Source organism: Schistocerca cancellata, chromosome 3 (genome assembly GCF_023864275.1).
Source record: "Schistocerca cancellata isolate TAMUIC-IGC-003103 chromosome 3, iqSchCanc2.1, whole genome shotgun sequence".
In the NCBI taxonomy this organism is placed as follows: Eukaryota; Metazoa; Arthropoda; class Insecta; order Orthoptera; family Acrididae; genus Schistocerca; species Schistocerca cancellata.
In genome coordinates, this window is record NC_064628.1 from 590,494,658 (window position 1) to 590,513,057 (window position 18,400).

The window sequence follows — 18,400 nt, forward strand, 5'->3', positions numbered from 1 at the left end:
TCCCATCAAATCCTTGAGCGCCATGGACTCTGTCTTCCACATCCGTTTACCTCTTCCTCCACAGATCTTCTACCATCTCATCCAATTTGCAACCCTCTTCACCCACACTGAACACCTCCACATATCCTACACTATTCACAAACTGGATTCCAATAAACCCTTTTTTTCCCCCTCTGATCACCAATGCTGGTGGGCTACTGTGGCTATACGAATATATCTATCTTTCCCTACAACTACACACACACACACACACACACACACACACACACACACACACACTCCTTATCCTGTCACAAGTGCAACCGACTCCTTCTCCACCTACTCCCTCTCCAATATAATGAAATTCGCTATGATCTTTATTCGTCATCTAACTGGAACTCTTCTCCACCCGTCCCGTCAAGGAAGCCCCTTATCCATGCTCCTGTTCGTTATATCGCTGGAACTTTTCCTGAGACATCTACAGCACAGGCTGACAGGCATTACCATTCAAGGAACCATGGCGCTCAAGGAACACCGTGGCAGGCGCTTACGCGGCAAACATCTGGTGTGTGATATAAAGGAAGATCTTGAACTCCCTAATGATGCGTTTAGAAGACTGGAACTGACAAAAATAACAAGGCAGTGAAGGATTTTGCGATGTCGCTGTTCGGGACTGCTCTTCTGTTCATGTAATTTACCCTGGAAGGAACATTCATCAAGGATTTACTGAATGATTAATTTGGGTATGGGAAATGATGATGAAGAAAATGTACATACTGAACTGCCACCAGTTGAAGGTGACAGTCAAAGTGCTAAATTGTGCTACTGCTAAAGACTGAATATGATTTCTCATTCTTTGAATGCTGTAATTTATGACTGCAATTATCTGTCACCTTATTTATGTCATTTCATTGTAGCCATTTTTGTTACTGTTTTTGTGGAATAAAAAAAAACCGGGTGGTAACGTGCTTGCCTCCCATGCAAGCGGGCCCGGGTTCGTTTCCCGGCTGGGTTGGAGATTTTCTTCGCTCAGGGACTGGGTGTTGTGTTGTCCTCATCATCATTTCATCCTCATAACCGGCGCGCAAGTCGCCCAATGTGGCGTCGAATGCAATAAGACTTGCACTTGGCGGCCGAACTTCCCCACATAGGGGCCTCCCTGCCAACGATGCCACACGATCGATTCATTTTTTTCCACCCGTCCCGTTGCACATCATGGCTCCCTCCTTCCTCTTCCCCCTCCATCTTTCCCTATTCTTTCTCCTCTTGATACTATGGCCATCATGCCAATCCACCAGACTTCTCCTTACTTTCTGTGTATCTATCTATCCACGCCAATAACTACTTTCAGCTCCATCTATACTACCCAATGGACCCTTATATTTACATCCACGCTCTTCAAACCAATAGATTTCCCCCTTCTCCAAATCTGCTTTCCGCAGGTTTTTAATGAAAGTGTAACATACTTTTTCAAAGGAACGTCACCGTCACTGGCACTTGATTCAAATAATTGTTTTTGTTTTTATTTTCATCCTTTAATCCTTCGATTTTAATCCAAACAACAAAGAAAATTAACAGTTTTAATGTTATACAAAAAATAACGAGATTCATCTGTCTGAAAATTTTACCATTTAACCATATTTTTTCGTCATTGTTTATATTTTTTTAACTTTTGGCTGAAAAACATAATGCTTGTACCGCTGGTAGTCCAACTCCTGCCAATATGAGGCGAGGGGACGATAATAAAGAAAGAAAGATTACTATGGTTACCACGACGATTTGTCAGGACAGAACACTGAGAGAAAATAAACAGGATCACGTGAACCCAATAAAGACAGCAGTCGTTCGCTCTTCAAAAAAAAGGGAAAAAATCAAGAAAAATCAGTATTCAGGCCGAACTTAGTCATCCTAAATCAAGAGATGTCATGGTGTAATAATGTCAGTATCTAAGTATTGTACTAGATAGAGGGCTTACCACACACGTTCAACAATAAAATCAAAATACGGGTTAGATGATCAGAGCACATATTCTTCAAGAGTAAAGATTTGAGCCCGGCCACAAAACTTAAGCTTTACAGAGCTACAATACAGCCAAACTTCTCTATCGAGTGACATCATGAAGAACAAATTGCGCCTCCGAAGATAAAAATTTACTGCCCTCACAGGGCAAATGCCTGAAGTGGTGCCGAGGAGTCCACGGATGTAGTGCATCAGAAACCTCCACGAATAATTAGAGGAGAACTACCTCGTCTAAAAGATAACACACGAAAAGACTTTTCAACAAAATGGACGCAATCAGAGGCGTTGTAAGTCAACTGAATAACACTGGAACAAATGGCAGAAATGCAACGTGACAAGAGCAGTTAATGAAGACTTAGAAAAAGCCTCAGATTAGGCAAGTTAAAAAACTGTAATAAACAAACATAAAAAGTTCGATACGGCGTGAGTAGGACATTTAACAAAAAAGAAGAATCCTCATCAATCCAGAGGAGAAAAGTACTCACTCATCTATATCTACATGGATACTCTGCAATGTCTGGCAGAGGGTTCATCGAACCACCTTCACAATAATTCTCTATTATTCCAATCTCGAACGCTGCGTGGAAAAAAACAAACACCTATACCTTTCCATGCGAGCTCTCATTCCCCTTATTTTATTCTGATGATCGTTCCTCCCTACGTAGGTCGGCGTCAAAAAAATATTTTCGCATTCGGAGGAGAAAGTTAGTTACTGTAATTTCGTGAGAAGATTCCGCAACGAAAAACGCCTTTGCTCTAATGATGTCCACCCCAAACCCTGTATCATGTTCGTGACACTCTCTCCCCTACTTCTCGATAATACAAAATGTGGCGCTCTTCTTTGAACTTTCTCGAGGTACTCTGTTAATCCCGTCTGGTAAGGATCTGTACCATCATAGATTAAGGGTCGACCTGCGACGGCAATCGCACAACTTGCGTACGGGCCGCTAGACGCCGCCGCGAGCGCTAAGAGTGCATTGCGGTCGCAGGCGCGCGTGTTGCGTACAGGCCGCGAGGTGCCGCCACGAGCGCAACCGTATATAAGTGCCGACGCAGTTCGACTAGGTTCATTTTGTTGGCATCTCATTTTTGCGTATGCTCTTATTTGCTTTGTTGCTTAGCTCTTATTCGTTTATGGCTCATGTTATTGTGCTCTCTTTCAGCCATTCTGATTGTTTTGATTTACTCCCAATTGAGAAGTGCTCATTTTGGCATTTCACTTTCGCATATTTCACATTTTGCTAATAATATGCTCCCTAGCTTTTTACAGTTGAATTGATTAACATAGTCTCATGTACTGTTTGTTCATTTCAGCCCGTTTATATTTTGATGTTATTTAAGTACTGTAATAATTATCTTGTGCAAAGTATTCTCGATGTAGGATTTGTTCTGAGACACAGGTGTAAGGTTTTGAATGTAAATTATATACAAAACTGTGCTTTAAAAGGAATTGATTTTTTCAGTTTGTACTACATCTGACGACAATTTTGTGATATGAGGAAGAAATTTGAGGGGCGAACCCATGGAAATAGTCTTAAGTGATACCCTTTAAAAATAAAAATTTGTGTGACACTGAAAGACGTGACACTGTAGGCACAGAAAATTTATATATATAAAATTATACGTCACAGATCCACACCGTGCATCAGTGCTCCAAAAGAGGACGGAGAAGCGTAGTGTAGGCAGTCTCTTTAGTAGATCTGTCGCATCTTCTAAGTGTTGTGCCAATAAAACACACTCTTTGGTTCGACTTCCCCACATCTTTTTCTGTGCTTTCTTTCTTACTTACGTTGTTAGTAATTGTTCCTAGGTATTTAGTTGAATTTGCGGCGTATAAATTTGACTGATTTACCGTGTAGCCAAAGTTTAACGGATTCCTTTAAGCAAATTTTCACACTAAGCAGATACCTTTTCTAAATCTCCTGATGACTTTTCAAGACGACAAACGACAACATCATCTGCAAACATCCTAAGATGGCTGCTCAGATTATCTCCTAAATCGTTTACGTAGATAAGGAACAACTGAGAGCTTATAACACTACCTTGAGAAACGCCAGAAATCACTTCTGTTTTACTCGATGACTTTCCGTCAGTTACTACGAACTGTGACCTCCCTGACAGGAAATCACGAATCCAGTCACATAAAGGAGACGATATTCCATAAGCACACAATTTGACTGGAAGCCGCTTGTGAGGTACAGTGTCAAAAGCCTTCTGAAAATCTAAAAATAAGGAATCAATTTGAAAGTCTTTGTCAATAGCACTCAGCAGTTCGTGTGAGTAAAGAGCTTGTTGTGTTTCACAAGAACCATGTTTTCTAAATCCCTGTTGACTGTGTGTCTCTTCCAGGTAATTCATCAACTTCGAACACAATATATGTGTTCCACAATCCTGCTCCATATCGACCTTAATGATATGGGCCTATAATTCAGTGGATTACTCCTACTACCTTTCTGTCAACTTTCCAGTCTTTGGGTACGAATCTTTCGCCTAGCGAGCGGTCGTATATGATTATTAAATATGGAGCTATTTCATCAGCATACTCTGAAAGTAACCTAACTGGAATACAGTCCGGACTGGAAGACTTGCTTTTATTAAGTGATTTAAGGTACTTGACTACTCCGAGATTTACTTCCAAAGCTACTCATGTTTGCAACTGTTCTTGAGTCGATTCTGGAAAATTTACATCTTCAAGGACTTTCAGAAGGCTGTGTTTAGTAACTCTGCTTTGGCAGCCCTGTCATCGATAGTATTTCCATTGTTACCGTGCAGAGAAAGAGTTGCCGCTAGCATGTACGAGCAGGACCTGTTGCGATTTTCTGCCAGGTTTCGAGATAAGTTTCGTAGTGCAAACTATTTTAAGCATCTCGCATTGAAGTCTGCGCTGAATTTCGAGCTTTTTTGTTATTTCTGCAACAGTCTTCTGACCCGTTTTGCGTACCAAGGGGGATCAGGTAAAAGATTGGAAAAAGGATCAAATTATTATTTTATTCCGGTTGCCAAAAATGGTCTCTACTCATACTAACTCACAGGAACTACTACTTCAATTTCGCTACAAGATATGCTACTTCTAACAGCAACAAACATACCACAGCCAACTGTGTTTAACCTATCCTTTCTAATTACCGTTAGGTCCTTTGCAAAACTTTCGGTGGCACTTATCTCCTGCTTTAGCCAGCTTTCAGTGTCTATAACGATTTCAGCGTCAATGCTTTCTATTGAAACCCTACTTTTGTTTCGCTTCATTTCATTACTTTTAAGTAATAACAGTTTTGATATCGACAACTATGATACCATTTCGTACTTTTCATTCATATACTTCGTCTGGTGAAGGAAAAGTTGGACTCTCTTATTTATTTTGCGTTACGTGTGTCCGCCTGCTTAGCTGAGAGGTAACGTGTTTGCCTACCATGCAGTGGGCCCTGGTCCGATTCCCGGCCGGACTGGAAATTTTCTCCCCTCGCAGGCTGGGGGTTATCCTCGTCCTATCATCACCGACGCGCAAGTCGCCCCATGTGGCGTCACCTGAAATAAAGCTTACAATTCAGCGGCCGAAGTTCCCCGGATAGGGCCTGTCTGCCATCAATGCCACGATCGTCCGCAGCTCGTGGTCGTGCGGTAGCGTTCTCGCTTCCCGTGCCCGGTTTCCGGGTTCGATTCCCGGCGGGGTCAGGGATTTTCTCTGCCTCGTGATGACTGGGTGTTGTGTGATGTCCTTAGGTTAGTTATGTTTAAGTAGTTCTAAGTTCTGGGGGACTGATGACCATAGATGTCAAGTCCCATAGTGCTGAGAGCCCTTTGAACCATCAACGCCACGATCATTTTTGTGTTACGCGTCGCATTCCCTTTTCTCCTTCTCCATCCTTGTATGACTGATCGTATGAGAGTGAGTAAAGGTTAAATTGCCACGCGGGATTAGCCGAGCGGTCTCAGGCGCTGCAGTCATGGACTGTGTGGCTGGTTCTCGCGGAGGTTCGAGTCCTCCCTCGGGCATGGGTGTGTGTATGATTGAACTTAGGATAATTTAGGTTAAGTAGTGTGTTAGCTTAGGGACTGATAACCTTAGCAGTTAAGTCCAATAAGATTTCACACATTTGAACATTTTTTTGAAAGGTTAAATTCAACGGGATATGGGCGGACCAGAGGTAGACAAAGTAATGTACAGGTGGGTAAGTTCAGCAGAGGGAAGGTACCCTAAAGATAACCTAACTGGCAGAGTAAGGGTCATCAAGTTGATCACAGGGGTGGTCGTCGTACCCCCACCAGCAAAATCTGAACGGCAGAGCCCTTGCCAGCGAGCACGCTATCTTCTATCATACCGGGACCTGAAAAGATCAGTGGTCGCAGCCTGGTGCAGCTCTTCATATTTGGGTAAGAAAGGTAGGTATCAGAATGTATTATTTCGTCGTGGAGGTCGCGAATAATGAGAGCTTTAAACTTAATTTTGTCAGTGGAAGTTTTAATTTCGGGTTAATTACTGTTATGAACGTTCAAACTCAGTGTGAGCAGTAACTAGACTGGCCACCAGCGCGGAAATCGGTGAACTGGTGAGTCGTGCTGGACGTCCGTTGGATCCGCATGGCCGACCAACAACAGTTACAACCATCCACTGCAGCTTGAAGCTGTGTAACCGAAGCCAGCACAGCCTGGAGCTGAAAGCGAAGTGTCACCAACTCCGCTCACATGGACACAGTAACCACACTCCCAGACTGTACTAAAGACCATGTAGAACTACATTACACAGACAAACAAAGGACTATCGACATGTACTACGAAACTCTACTGTAGACACTGACGAAAATGCAAGAACTGTGTATCATAAATTAGATTAATATGCAAAGATTCAAAAACTAACTACGAAAGCACTCAGATGAGATCAAGTAATTCGCTCCTGATTAGGAACTTTTAATAGGTCACAATATCGGTTTACTTTCTGACACAAACGAGAACATGAGTACTGCGTGTGTTCAATATTAAATTAACAAGTAGAAACTCAAGAAACTAAACTACCAAACAACTGTGAAACGGATAACTAATACACGAAGGAGTTACAGACATTAGCTGCCATTGGGCATTTATTTATTTCAGTGGAGCAAATTGAAAATGTGTGCTAGACTGGGATTCAAACCATGGTCTCCTGCTTACTGAGCAGTATGCCATACAGACCCAGTGGTCACCACAACCGCATGGACTACCCTAGCCCACCTGCCGTCAGACCCAAATTCCAAACTTAAACCACACACTACTGATGTAGTGCCTCTGCTCATTATCCTCATTACTCACAGCATTACCGACATGTCCAAAAGAACAGACAGCACATACAAATGATAACTAAAGAGATAGAACCAACCCATGAACATGTCAACTTAGAGGAAGAAATCGCCAAAGCCGATAAATCTTCAGACATGAAAACACAAAAAAGAAAACTCTGCTACGGCATAGCATACCATAACTGAATTTTCGTGCGACAAAAAATACGCAATACTATACGAATAAAGAAGAAATGACAGCTATAAGTGGAAAATATAATTCAAATAAGTTTATAATGCAATTTATTTACTACTCATACAATGTTGTCCCTCCATATACGTTTAGAGAAAACATATCATCACATACACAGACCATTTGTTAAGTATATTACTATTATTTTTCCCATAATGTAGATAATGACTAATGTGAATGTTGGTATCAGGAAACTTTTCTGCTTGTTTCTGTAAATTTTCATAAACAAGGCAGGTGAATGAATTCTCTGTTTTCTGCCGCTTAGGAAGCTCCATCTGACAGTGATATTTGCAGTTTTTGAACAAACAAAATTCTCAGATTCTTTTGTGGGTACTTTACAAAATTCTAAAAAATAATATTCTTTATTTGCTGATTTAATCACTATCTTGAATTTTAACATACCGACAAGAAACAAATTTTCAGTTTTAAACACGCTTTTGGTTGACCTATATATATCAGAAATTTGTGCTGGGTGTCCTAGTATTGTCTTTAGTCACTGGAACTGTGTTTTGCAGAGTGACACATCAAACCCCTGTGTTGTCATCCAGATTTAGGTCTTCCGTCACTTTCATAAATCGGGGCACTGAAAGCGAGAGGTCTGATTTCTTCCAAATACTTCCTCTCCTTTGACAAACGCGTAGATTATTATGTCTGCTTTGATGAATGCATAGATAGTTGTGTTGTTAATAAATCACAGAACATTTGTTGCTTATTTTCACCTGCAAGAATTTTCTGACCATTTATGGTTAGACTGCCGAATTGTTCCAGATTCTAGGACTATATACAATCAGACAAATTCGTCGACAATGTAAAAAAGTAAATGTTGGCACATCCGGTGTACAGTACCCTGGCCCGTTCACAATGAGCCATTCCATTCAAGTCACAGCATAGAGAGTTAGAGACATACGTAAGTGCAATTAACTCAAAACTAAATGGGACACAATAACTATGTCGAATATTTTGCATCTTTTATTTGCAGGAGAACAATGGAACTCTGGAAACGAGACCAAAATCATCGTCCACTCCAGCATTTGAGGAAGTGCTGGAGTCCATTGGGTCCAGAGGAAAGTTTCAGACGAGACTCATAATCGTGTTCATCTGCGTTGGCCCGTGCATAAATATGATGAGTGTGAACCTATTCTATCTCGCAATGCAGACTCCCAATCATTGGTGCCATGTCCCTGGCAGAGAAAATACCAGCCTGTCTCTGGAAGAATGGAAGAACATCACCATACCCAGGTACCATTTGATACATGATAGTTGATAATCATTTCATTATTATCGCTGAGGGCTTATGGTTCCTCCAGTAACTAAACATAACGAAAACCTAAAATACGAATTTTCATGTTTCTGAATCGAATGTACAGCACATATGGCGCAAGACTTTCCAGAGATAGAGTTCTTAATTGCCGTTTTCGTTAAACCATAACTTTTAAAAAGTTTTAGATATCACACACGCATGCAAACACGCACACACACACACACACACACACACACACACACACACACACACACGTGCGCGCGCGCGCGTGCACACACAAGTGTTTGGTCTCCTTAAGCTTTCAGTATATTTTTCGGATTACTATCGTGGCTCACTGCGTTGTGCTGTATGTTGCGTAGGCTCCAGTAATGTTCATTACGCCAACTTTCTGTGGTTCTCAGTAATGTATCTATGTCGACGTTCTAACAATACCACCACTTGCAAAGTAGGTTAGATATCAGATTAATAATGTTGCTCACGCAGCATATGTTCGCTTTATCGGGCAACAACAAAGTTATTGACTGTGGATGGTATCGTCAGAATGGAAATAATGAAGTCACTGTAAAAAAGTCAATAATTTTGGCACTTATGTTGAATGGATTCCCACGTAGATCTCGTCGAAGTTGTTATGGCTCATCTTGTTGATTCTAGGGTGATTCCACTTTGACTGCTATAAGGTCCAGATCTGTATTTTAGCAATATTTGAAGACCTAACAAATGCGTTTTTCATGAAATTCTTAATGATCAAACAATCCCAGATTAGAACAATGGTATGGTAGAAATAATTTTTGACTTGGTGTTCACGATCCACATTGTTATTAAACTTCTTGTAAATTCACATATACTTCTTCTTAATTGTCACATCATCAAGAAAACACTTTTGTCTCAACCTTCATATATTTAATTTCCACTTTAACCAAACACAAGACTTGATTGTTCTTTTACAAAGCGAAATAACAACTTAACTTCTCCAAAGTGAAACAAATACTGCTACGTGCACATTCGCGCCAAAACGGTTACAAGTAAGTCAAAGATTATGAGCCTCACAGAAATAAATACACACAAGAACCATATCACTGCAATATATCGATACATCGGAGTACCTATACATTAATAAAACCAAATGTGAATATTGGAACAAAAATATGTCTGTTACTTCGCAGAAAAGTAGTACGATATTACTGGTATCGAGAACTGGGGTTGGAGTGCCGTAATGGTCACGTAAATAAAGAACCATTACAACGTACGGTGTTGTGGGCATGGACGGGTTCATTTATTTCTTCTGTGTAACCATTTGTAATAAGGGTCGAAAAAAAAAGGTTGCGCACAAAGGCTGTACAGTCCAGAACCGACATGTTAATCAGGGAAAATCACTGTGAGCAATGAGTCAATCATCCCAGCGACGCACCAGTATGAAGAGACCCCTCAAGTAAAACGCTGTGTCCTGCTGCGTGAGAAATCTGTAACTGCCTGATGCACATCTTCGTTCGACAGGAATCGTGGATCCTTCAAACCTTTTTTAAGGGACCTCTCTTGGGGACAGTTCAGAACTATAGAGCAGGTGCTCGAATGTCTGCCACTTGAGTGAAGTTTGTCTCCCAGATCGAGTGGCGTCTTGTGTCGAATTGTGACCAGCACATAATGTGGAGCACCGTTCCATAATAGTGATTTTCGACAGACATGTTGCGCGATATACACTCCTGGAAATTGAAATAAGAACACCGTGAATTCATTGTCCCAGGAAGGGGAAACTTTATTGACACATTCCTGGGGTCAGATACATCACATGATCACACTGACAGAACCACAGGCACATAGAAACAGGTAACAGAGCATGCACAATGTCGGCACTAGTACAGTATATATCCACCTTTCGCAGCAATGCAGGCTGCTATTCTCCCATGGAGACGATCGTAGAGATGCTGGATGTAGTCCTGTGGAACGGCTTGCCATGCCATTTCCACCTGGCGCCTCAGTTGGACCAGCGTTCGTGCTGGACGTGCAGACCGCGTGAGACGACGCTTCATCCAGTCCCAAACACGCTCAATGGGGGAGCGATCCGGAGATCTTGCTGGCCAGGGTAGTTGACTTACACCTTCTAGAGCACGTTGTGTGGCACGGGATACATGCGGACGTGCATTGTCCTGTTGGAACAGCAAGTTCCCTTGCCGGTCTAGGAATGGTAGAACGATGGGTTCGATGACGGTTTGGATGTACCGTGCACTATTCAGTGTCCCCTCGACGATCACCAGTGGTGTACGGCCAGTGTAGGAGATCGCTCCCCACACCATGATGCCGGCTGTTGGCCCTGTGTGCCTCGGTCGTATGCAGTCCTGATTGTGGCGCTCAACTGCACGGCGCCAAACACGCATACGACCATCATTGGCACCAAGGCAGAAGCGACTCTCATCGCTGAAGACGACACGTCTCCATTCGTCCCTCCATTCACGCCTGTCGCGACACCACTGGAGGCGGGCTGCACGATGTTGGGGCGTGAGCGGAACACGGCCTAACGGTGTGCGGGACCGTAGCCCAGCTTCATGGAGACGGTTGCGAATGGTCCTCGCCGATACCCCAGGAGCAACAGTGTCCCTAATGTGCTGGGAAGTGGCGGTGCGGTCCCCTACAGCACTGCGTAGGATCCTACGGTCTTGGCGTGCATCCGTGCGTCGCTGCGGTCCGGTCCCAGGTCGACGGGCACGTGCACCTTCCGCCGACCACTGGCGACAACATCGATGTACTGTGGAGACCTCACGCCCCACGTGTTGAGCTATTCGGCGGTACATCCACCCGGCCTCCCGCATGCCCACTAAACGCCCTCGCTCAAAGTCCGTCAACTGCACATACGGTTCACGTCCATGCTGTCGCGGCATGCTACCAGTGTTAAAGACTGCGATGGAGCTCCGTATGCCACGGCAAACTGGCTGACACTGACGGCGGCGGTGCACAAATGCTGCGCAGCTAGCGCCATTCGACGGCCAACACCGCGGTTCCTGGTGTGTCCGCTGTGCCGTGCGTGTGATCATTGCTTGTACAGCCCTCTCGCAGTGTCCGGAGCAAGTATGGTGGGTCTGACACACCGGTGTCAATGTGTTCTTTTTTCCATTTCCAGGAGTGTACAATCTTCATTCACTGATGGATGACTAACGGTGTTTATCCTTTGGCTGCCAAGAAAAGAATTACAGCACGTTGACCTGCTTGGCCGCATTTGGTAATAACGTCACAGTATTTCACGTTTCCGCATTCGCCGCATGCACCTCAGAGGGACACGAGTGCCACACTAATCCCTTTCCCTGTATGTCGTTGCTTGTCTACCCTCTATGGAGTCACGCTACGCTGCATATACACTGCAGCAATGCCCTCAAATGGAAGCTTTACGATCGCCCCTTATATAATAAAAGGTCATATTTGCAGGCATAAAAATTATAGAGCAGGACACTGTTCGTGCTATTAACGAATTAATCATTATAATTAGCAAATGCCCTGACGACAAGCTGTGGGTATCCGGTATTTTTTATGACCTTACTAAAGTATTTGACCCAGTTAACCATTAGCTGATGCTTCTCAAATTGGCTGCTTATGAGTCTGACGGGAAATGTTTAGCCAGGTTCTCATCCTATCTCAAAAGTAGAAAGTAAAGGGTACTTGTACAGCGAAAAAATGAGAGAGTCTGTTCTAGTTGGAAGGAGATAGAAATTGACAAGTTCACGTGTCCTAGGGATCGGCATGAGACCCTTTGCTGTCCACATACCACATTACCGAAATGCTATGTAAAATAAACTCGAAACAGTTATGCACGTACATAAATGACTCACCAGCAGTAGTTAACCGCAAAAACGAAGAAATCACAGAAAGACAGACAAATATTTTGACATTTGTATCAGTAATAATCCTATGAAACTGTTCTTAGAAAAACACATATTGTGCATTTCTGGACTTTTCTGTTTGCATAGGCGTGTCAATGCCGCGAAACCATCCTGACGGTACAAATGTAGCTCTTTTTGGAAAGTCGATGTGTGGTCTGTCTACAGGGGAGCAGAGAGTCTAGAGACTGGCACAGAGAAAAGCACAAAATGCGATGAGCATGAATGACTGATACAACCGGCATGCAGAGCCCAGAGTAGGTCGCGATTCGAAAGCCAGCTTCGTGTTAGTCGACCTCGGCATTAGAAATGAACTGACGTGGAGACTCAGGCCAGCTCATCTACGTCCACATCAGTGTCAGCTGTCGGGGATGGCGAATATTGCTCTGGACCAGGAGCGACCTGGGGAGGAAATCCCTCGACAACAAAAATTATTAACAACGTGAGAGTAGTTGTTTTCGACGTCATAGACTACAGTTTGGTGACATGCAAGAAATTGGACAACGTATCCACAAACATCAACCACGTGCTTCGCAAAAAATGGACCCAAAAAGTTGACTTGCATCTGCCACAGTGGGACTCCTCGATTAGCAAAGGAGATAACGAACGTGATGGTTCAGCCTGGGTGTGTGCACAGGCCTTGAAAGCCCACCCAGTGTGTTAAATTCTCGTTCATTTGTCAGCCAACAGAAGCGTCGTCACGTGATGCAACGCCATGTCTTACCAAAGTGCAACAAATGCAGCAGCTGAGAGTACAAGGGGACACAAAGTTGGAGGGATGGCCACTCAACATCATTGTTCCTCCGTGGAAAGTGTGAGGACCCCCTGGGCAACACACGGTCGATCTTGCAGCAGGAATGATGAGATGATTTTCCGGAAAAGCAGGTCGCCGGCTGCAGCGTCGTTTGGCTTCAATGGAAAATCCAGGAAAGTCTCTTGCAAGATATCGTCCGACGCGAAAAGAGGAGCCTCCTGCGGATCGAAGTCTGTGGCAAGTCCTGATGTCAAGCATGGTAGTATATCTGCGTTAGTGTGCTTGGTGGTGGACTAGTAACAAATATCATAGCGATTATTACTGAGAAAGAGGACTACCTCTCAAATCGATGGGCTGTCCTATCTGGTACTTTAAAATGGGAACCGAATACTGAAATCAGTGGCATGTGGTCCATGATGAGCACGAACTTCTCTACATACAATAAAATATGAAAATTTGAGCTACTGAAAGCAAGTTCGATATGCGAGCGATGGCTACTCACTGACATGTGCATTCCGAGGCGACGGGTCCACATCAATCCCATACTTGGACGTGTTGCAAGCGAGGGTTAAGGGCTTACCCAGTGCGATGCATGCGGTCGTCACACGACACATGCGCTGTGATCTAAGTTTTGTACAGTGTGTCTGTTTGGTGGCAAGGAGTGTATGCTGTTTGTCACCTGCTGCCTGTGCCAGTGTGCAAAAGACACCTACGATCTTTGCAAGAGTGTGGCAGAGCTGTATGAGCCATTGCAATACATCCATTGACACTGCCGGTGGTCAGTTCGAACAATTACTAGGAATTTTCTCTGTTCCGTAGTATACGCTGTGTATACTAACAAGCCAAAACATTATGACCGCTGCACACCGCGACATTGGATGCCGCCTGGTTCCATTGCGTGCAGGTGACGCGGTAACAAAAGAATGTAAGTGGAGCAGACCTAGGGGGGATAACCCTAGCAAGATACGGGCTGCAAATGGGGAAACCCATTGTGATAAGCAACTTTGACTAAGGTCAGATTATTATTACTCAGAGTCTGTAAACGAGTATCCCGAAAATGGCGAAGGTGGTCGGGTGGTCGCGTGCTGTTGTGGTGAGCATCTGCGGAAAAAGTTAAGGTTGTGAAGCTACCACTTTTGGACGCCCACGACTCTTCACAGAACGTGCAGTTCGGAGGCTCGTCTTCTCTGTACAGTAGGGTAGATGGTGGTCTGTGGCATCACTGCCGTAAGATCACAATGCTGGGGCACGCGCAAGTGTTTTGGAGCACACCATTCGTCGTCCGTTGTTGATCGTGGAGCTCCGCAGCAGACCACCCCGACGAGTTCACATCTTGACCCAGCGACATAGTCGATTGGGCGTGGTACCATTGGGATTCGACCATAGACCAATGGAAAAGTGTCGGCTCTTCAGGTGAAACACATTTTTGCTTCACTAGCTCGATGGTCGTCTAAACAAACGTCGTCGTCGAGGAGAACTGGGGCTCGAAACTTGCAGCGCGCCGCGGGCACAGGCTGATGGGAGCAGTACTGTGTTGTGGGAGACATTCTCCTGCCCTTTCATGAGATCTGTCGTAATAATCGAAAACAACTGACAGCTGTGAACCACCAGTATCCTTAATGCTTAATGTCTTTCCTGAACGGCGATGTCATCTTTCAGCAGTATAATCGCCTATGTTTCGAAGACAGAACCATGTTACAGTGGTTTGAGGTGCATTACAGTGATCTCACGTTGATGTCTCAGCGACCAAATTCACCTGATGTAAATCCTTTGGAACCCATTTGGGTCGCTATCGGGCGCCGTCACGGCGTACGCAAATCAGTGGCCCGTTATTTATGCGAATTACATGACCTGTGCTTAGATATGTAATGCCACATACCTCCACAAACCTACCATTAAACTGTCGGATCCCTGATACACAGAATCAGCGAAGTATTTCGTTCCAAGGACGGGCAAACAAGCTGTTAAGCAGGCGGTCATAATGTTTTGGCTCATCAGTCTATGTCTACATCTACATCTACATTTATACTCCGCAAGCCACCCAACGGTGTGTGGCGGAGGGCACTTTACGTGCCACTGTCATTACCTCCCTTTCCTGTTCCAGTCGCGTATGGTTCGCGGGAAGAACGACTGTCTGAAAGCCTCCGTGCACACTCTAATCTTTCTAATTTTACATTCGTGATCTCCTCGGGAGGTATAAGTAGGGGGAAGCAATATATTCGATACCTCATCCAGAAACGCACCCTCTCGAAACCTGGCGAGCAAGCTACACCGCGATGCAGAGCGCCTCTCTTGCAGAGTCTGCCACTTGAGTTTGTTAAACATCTCCGTAACGCTATCACGGTTACCAAATAACCCTGTGACGAAACGCGCCGCTCTTCTTTGGATCTTCTCTATCTCCTCCATCAACCCGATCTGGTACGGATCCCACACTGATGCGCAATACTCAAGTATAGGTCGAACGAGTGTTTTGTAAGCCACCTCCTTTGTTGATGGACTACATTTTCTAAGGACTCTCCCAATGAATCTCAACCTGGTACCCGCCTTACCAACAATTAATTTTATATGATCATTCCACTTCAAATCGTTCCGCACGCATACTCCCAGATATTTTACAGAAGTAACCGCTACCAGTGTTTGTTCCGCTATCATATAATCATACAATAAAGGATCCTTCTTTTGTGTGTATTCGCAATACATTACATTTGTCTATGTTAAGGGTCAGTTGCCACTCCCTGCACCAAGCGCCTATCCGCTGCAGATCTTCCTGCATTTGGCTGCAATTTTCTAATGCTGCAACTTCTCTGTATACTACAGCATCATCCGCGAAAAGCCGCATGGAACTTCCGACACTATCTACTAGGTCATTTATATATATTCTGAAAAGCAATGGTCCCATAGCACTCCCCTGTGGCACGCCAGAGGTTACTTTAACGTCTGTAGAAGTCTCTCCATTGCGACCAACATGCTGTGTTCTGTTTGCTAAAAACTCTGTCGATAACACAATAAGCATGCATTTCCGACATTGGTCCCCTGTCTCAGTACAATCGGTTGTGGATCCGCTGTCGCATGTTTCAGTCTGACCCAAAAGATTTGAGACACCCTGTATGAATTTTCTGTTAAAGAATAAGATGGAAACTCATGAATCTGCATCTTTCTGCTCTCACACAGGGAAGGACCGTCCTTCAGCAAGTGCCTGATGTACAACGAGAGCGATGTGCTCCACTTGAGCAACAGGACGGAATCAGTGAAGTGTCAGTACGGATGGGAATACGACAAAACGTGGTTCACCAGGACAGCTCCGTCACAGATGAACTGGGTCTGTGATAACCAGCAGGCCATCAACGACATCTTGTTCTACTCGCAGAATATTGGCGTGGCGCTCGGCTTACTCTTCGGTTACATAGGTGACATGTAAGCAACAAATTCTCTGTACCACAACTAAAGTTAGCAGCGGTTTTTACAGCCTTCTGGTAACTTTGAAGTAATTTCTTGAACTGAGAGGGTGATAGGTTTCTGCCATTTTCTTTTTTTTTTTTTTTTTTTTGTATTAAGTTCAAGCAAGGCTCGATCTGCAATTGCACTGAAGCAAATGGAAAGTGTTATCACATGAAACGCCAGTCCTATGTTTATCAAATTTTGTTGAAATCATCACAAAACAGGTGCTCTCTAAGACAAAAAAAAAAGACGCACCATGCAGGAACTATCCGAATGGGACAGAGATCAATAGATGTGATGTACATCCACAGAGAAACAAACGATTACAACTTCAAAAAAATTGTATGATTTATTGAAGAGGAAGAGCTCCAAAAATTGAGCAAGTCAATAAAGCGTTGGGCCACATCCCTCACATGAAAGCAGTTATTCGGCTTGGCATTGATAGATAGAATTGTTGGATGTCCACCGGAGATTAGATTAGATTAGATTTTCGTTCCATAGATCCGTGCTGAGGAGATCCTCGTGGATGTGGAACATGTCATTTTTTTAAGCTGAAATAACAATACTAATAGTATGAATATATACAATACATCATTTGTTTCTATTAAAAAATTCGTCAATGGAGTAGAAGGAGTTGGCCATTAGTAAGTCTTTCAGGCTCCTTTTAAACTGATCTTTATTTGTAACGAAATTTTTTATGTTTGCTGTCAAATTATTGAAGATGAGTGTTCCTGAGTAGTGGACCCCTTTTTGAACTAAAGTAAGTGCTTTTAAGTCATTGTGCAGATCATTTTTGTTCCTGGTATTGTATGTATGAACTGAGCTGTTTGTTGGAAAAAAGAGATATATTATTTCGGACAAATTTCAATAAGGCGTAAATATACTGAGAGGCAGAAGTTAGTATACCCAGTTCTTTGAAGAGGTTTCTACAGGAAGTCCGTGAATTTACTTCACAAATAATACGTTTAACACGCTTTTGGACTCTGTAAACTTTTGTTTGACTTGAAGAGTTACCCCAAAATATTATACCATATGATATTATGGAAGGAAAGTAGGCAAAGTATGCAATCTGTTTCATTTTGTCGCCTATATCAGGTAACATTCGAATTGCAAATACAGATTTGTGAAGGCGTTTCTGCAGTTCTGTGGTGTGCTCCCCCCAACTGAATCGTGCCAAATTCTGTCCAGTTGTCGCGTTATATCGTCAAAATTTCGAGCTGTTTGGAGGTCCCTGCCTATAACGCTCCAAACTTTCTCATCTGGGGAGAAGTCTGGCTACCTTTGCTGGCCAAGCTAGAAATTGGCATGCACGTAGACAAGCAGTAGAAGCTCTCAGCGCATTATCTTACTGAAATATAAGCCCAGGACGACTTGACATGGAGGACAACAAAACGGGACGTAGAATATCGTCGACGTACTGCTGTGCTGTAAGTGTGCCGCGCTTGACAAGCAAATGGGTGCTACTATGAAATGAGATGGCGCCCAAAGTCCATCATCATTCCTTGTTGCGCCGTATGGCGAGCGACAGTCAGGTATCCCACCGTTGTCCGGAGCGTCTCCAGTACTGCGCTGGACATCAGGGGT

At 43.8% G+C, this 18,400-nt stretch overlaps 1 protein-coding gene across 1 annotated transcript in view; it reads left to right on the forward strand.

Moving 5' to 3' along the window:
• The first annotated feature begins 6,128 nt into the window (after positions 1–6,128).
• The window catches only part of LOC126176446 (steroid transmembrane transporter SLC22A24-like), a 115,654-nt gene continuing 103,382 nt past the window's right edge, over positions 6,129–18,400 (forward strand). Inside the window, exons 1-3 of the mRNA XM_049923602.1 lie at positions 6,129–6,167; positions 8,480–8,739; positions 16,550–16,792. Of these exons, the coding sequence (XP_049779559.1) occupies positions 6,129–6,167; positions 8,480–8,739; positions 16,550–16,792 (542 nt within the window). The remainder of the gene's footprint in view (positions 6,168–8,479; positions 8,740–16,549; positions 16,793–18,400) is intronic.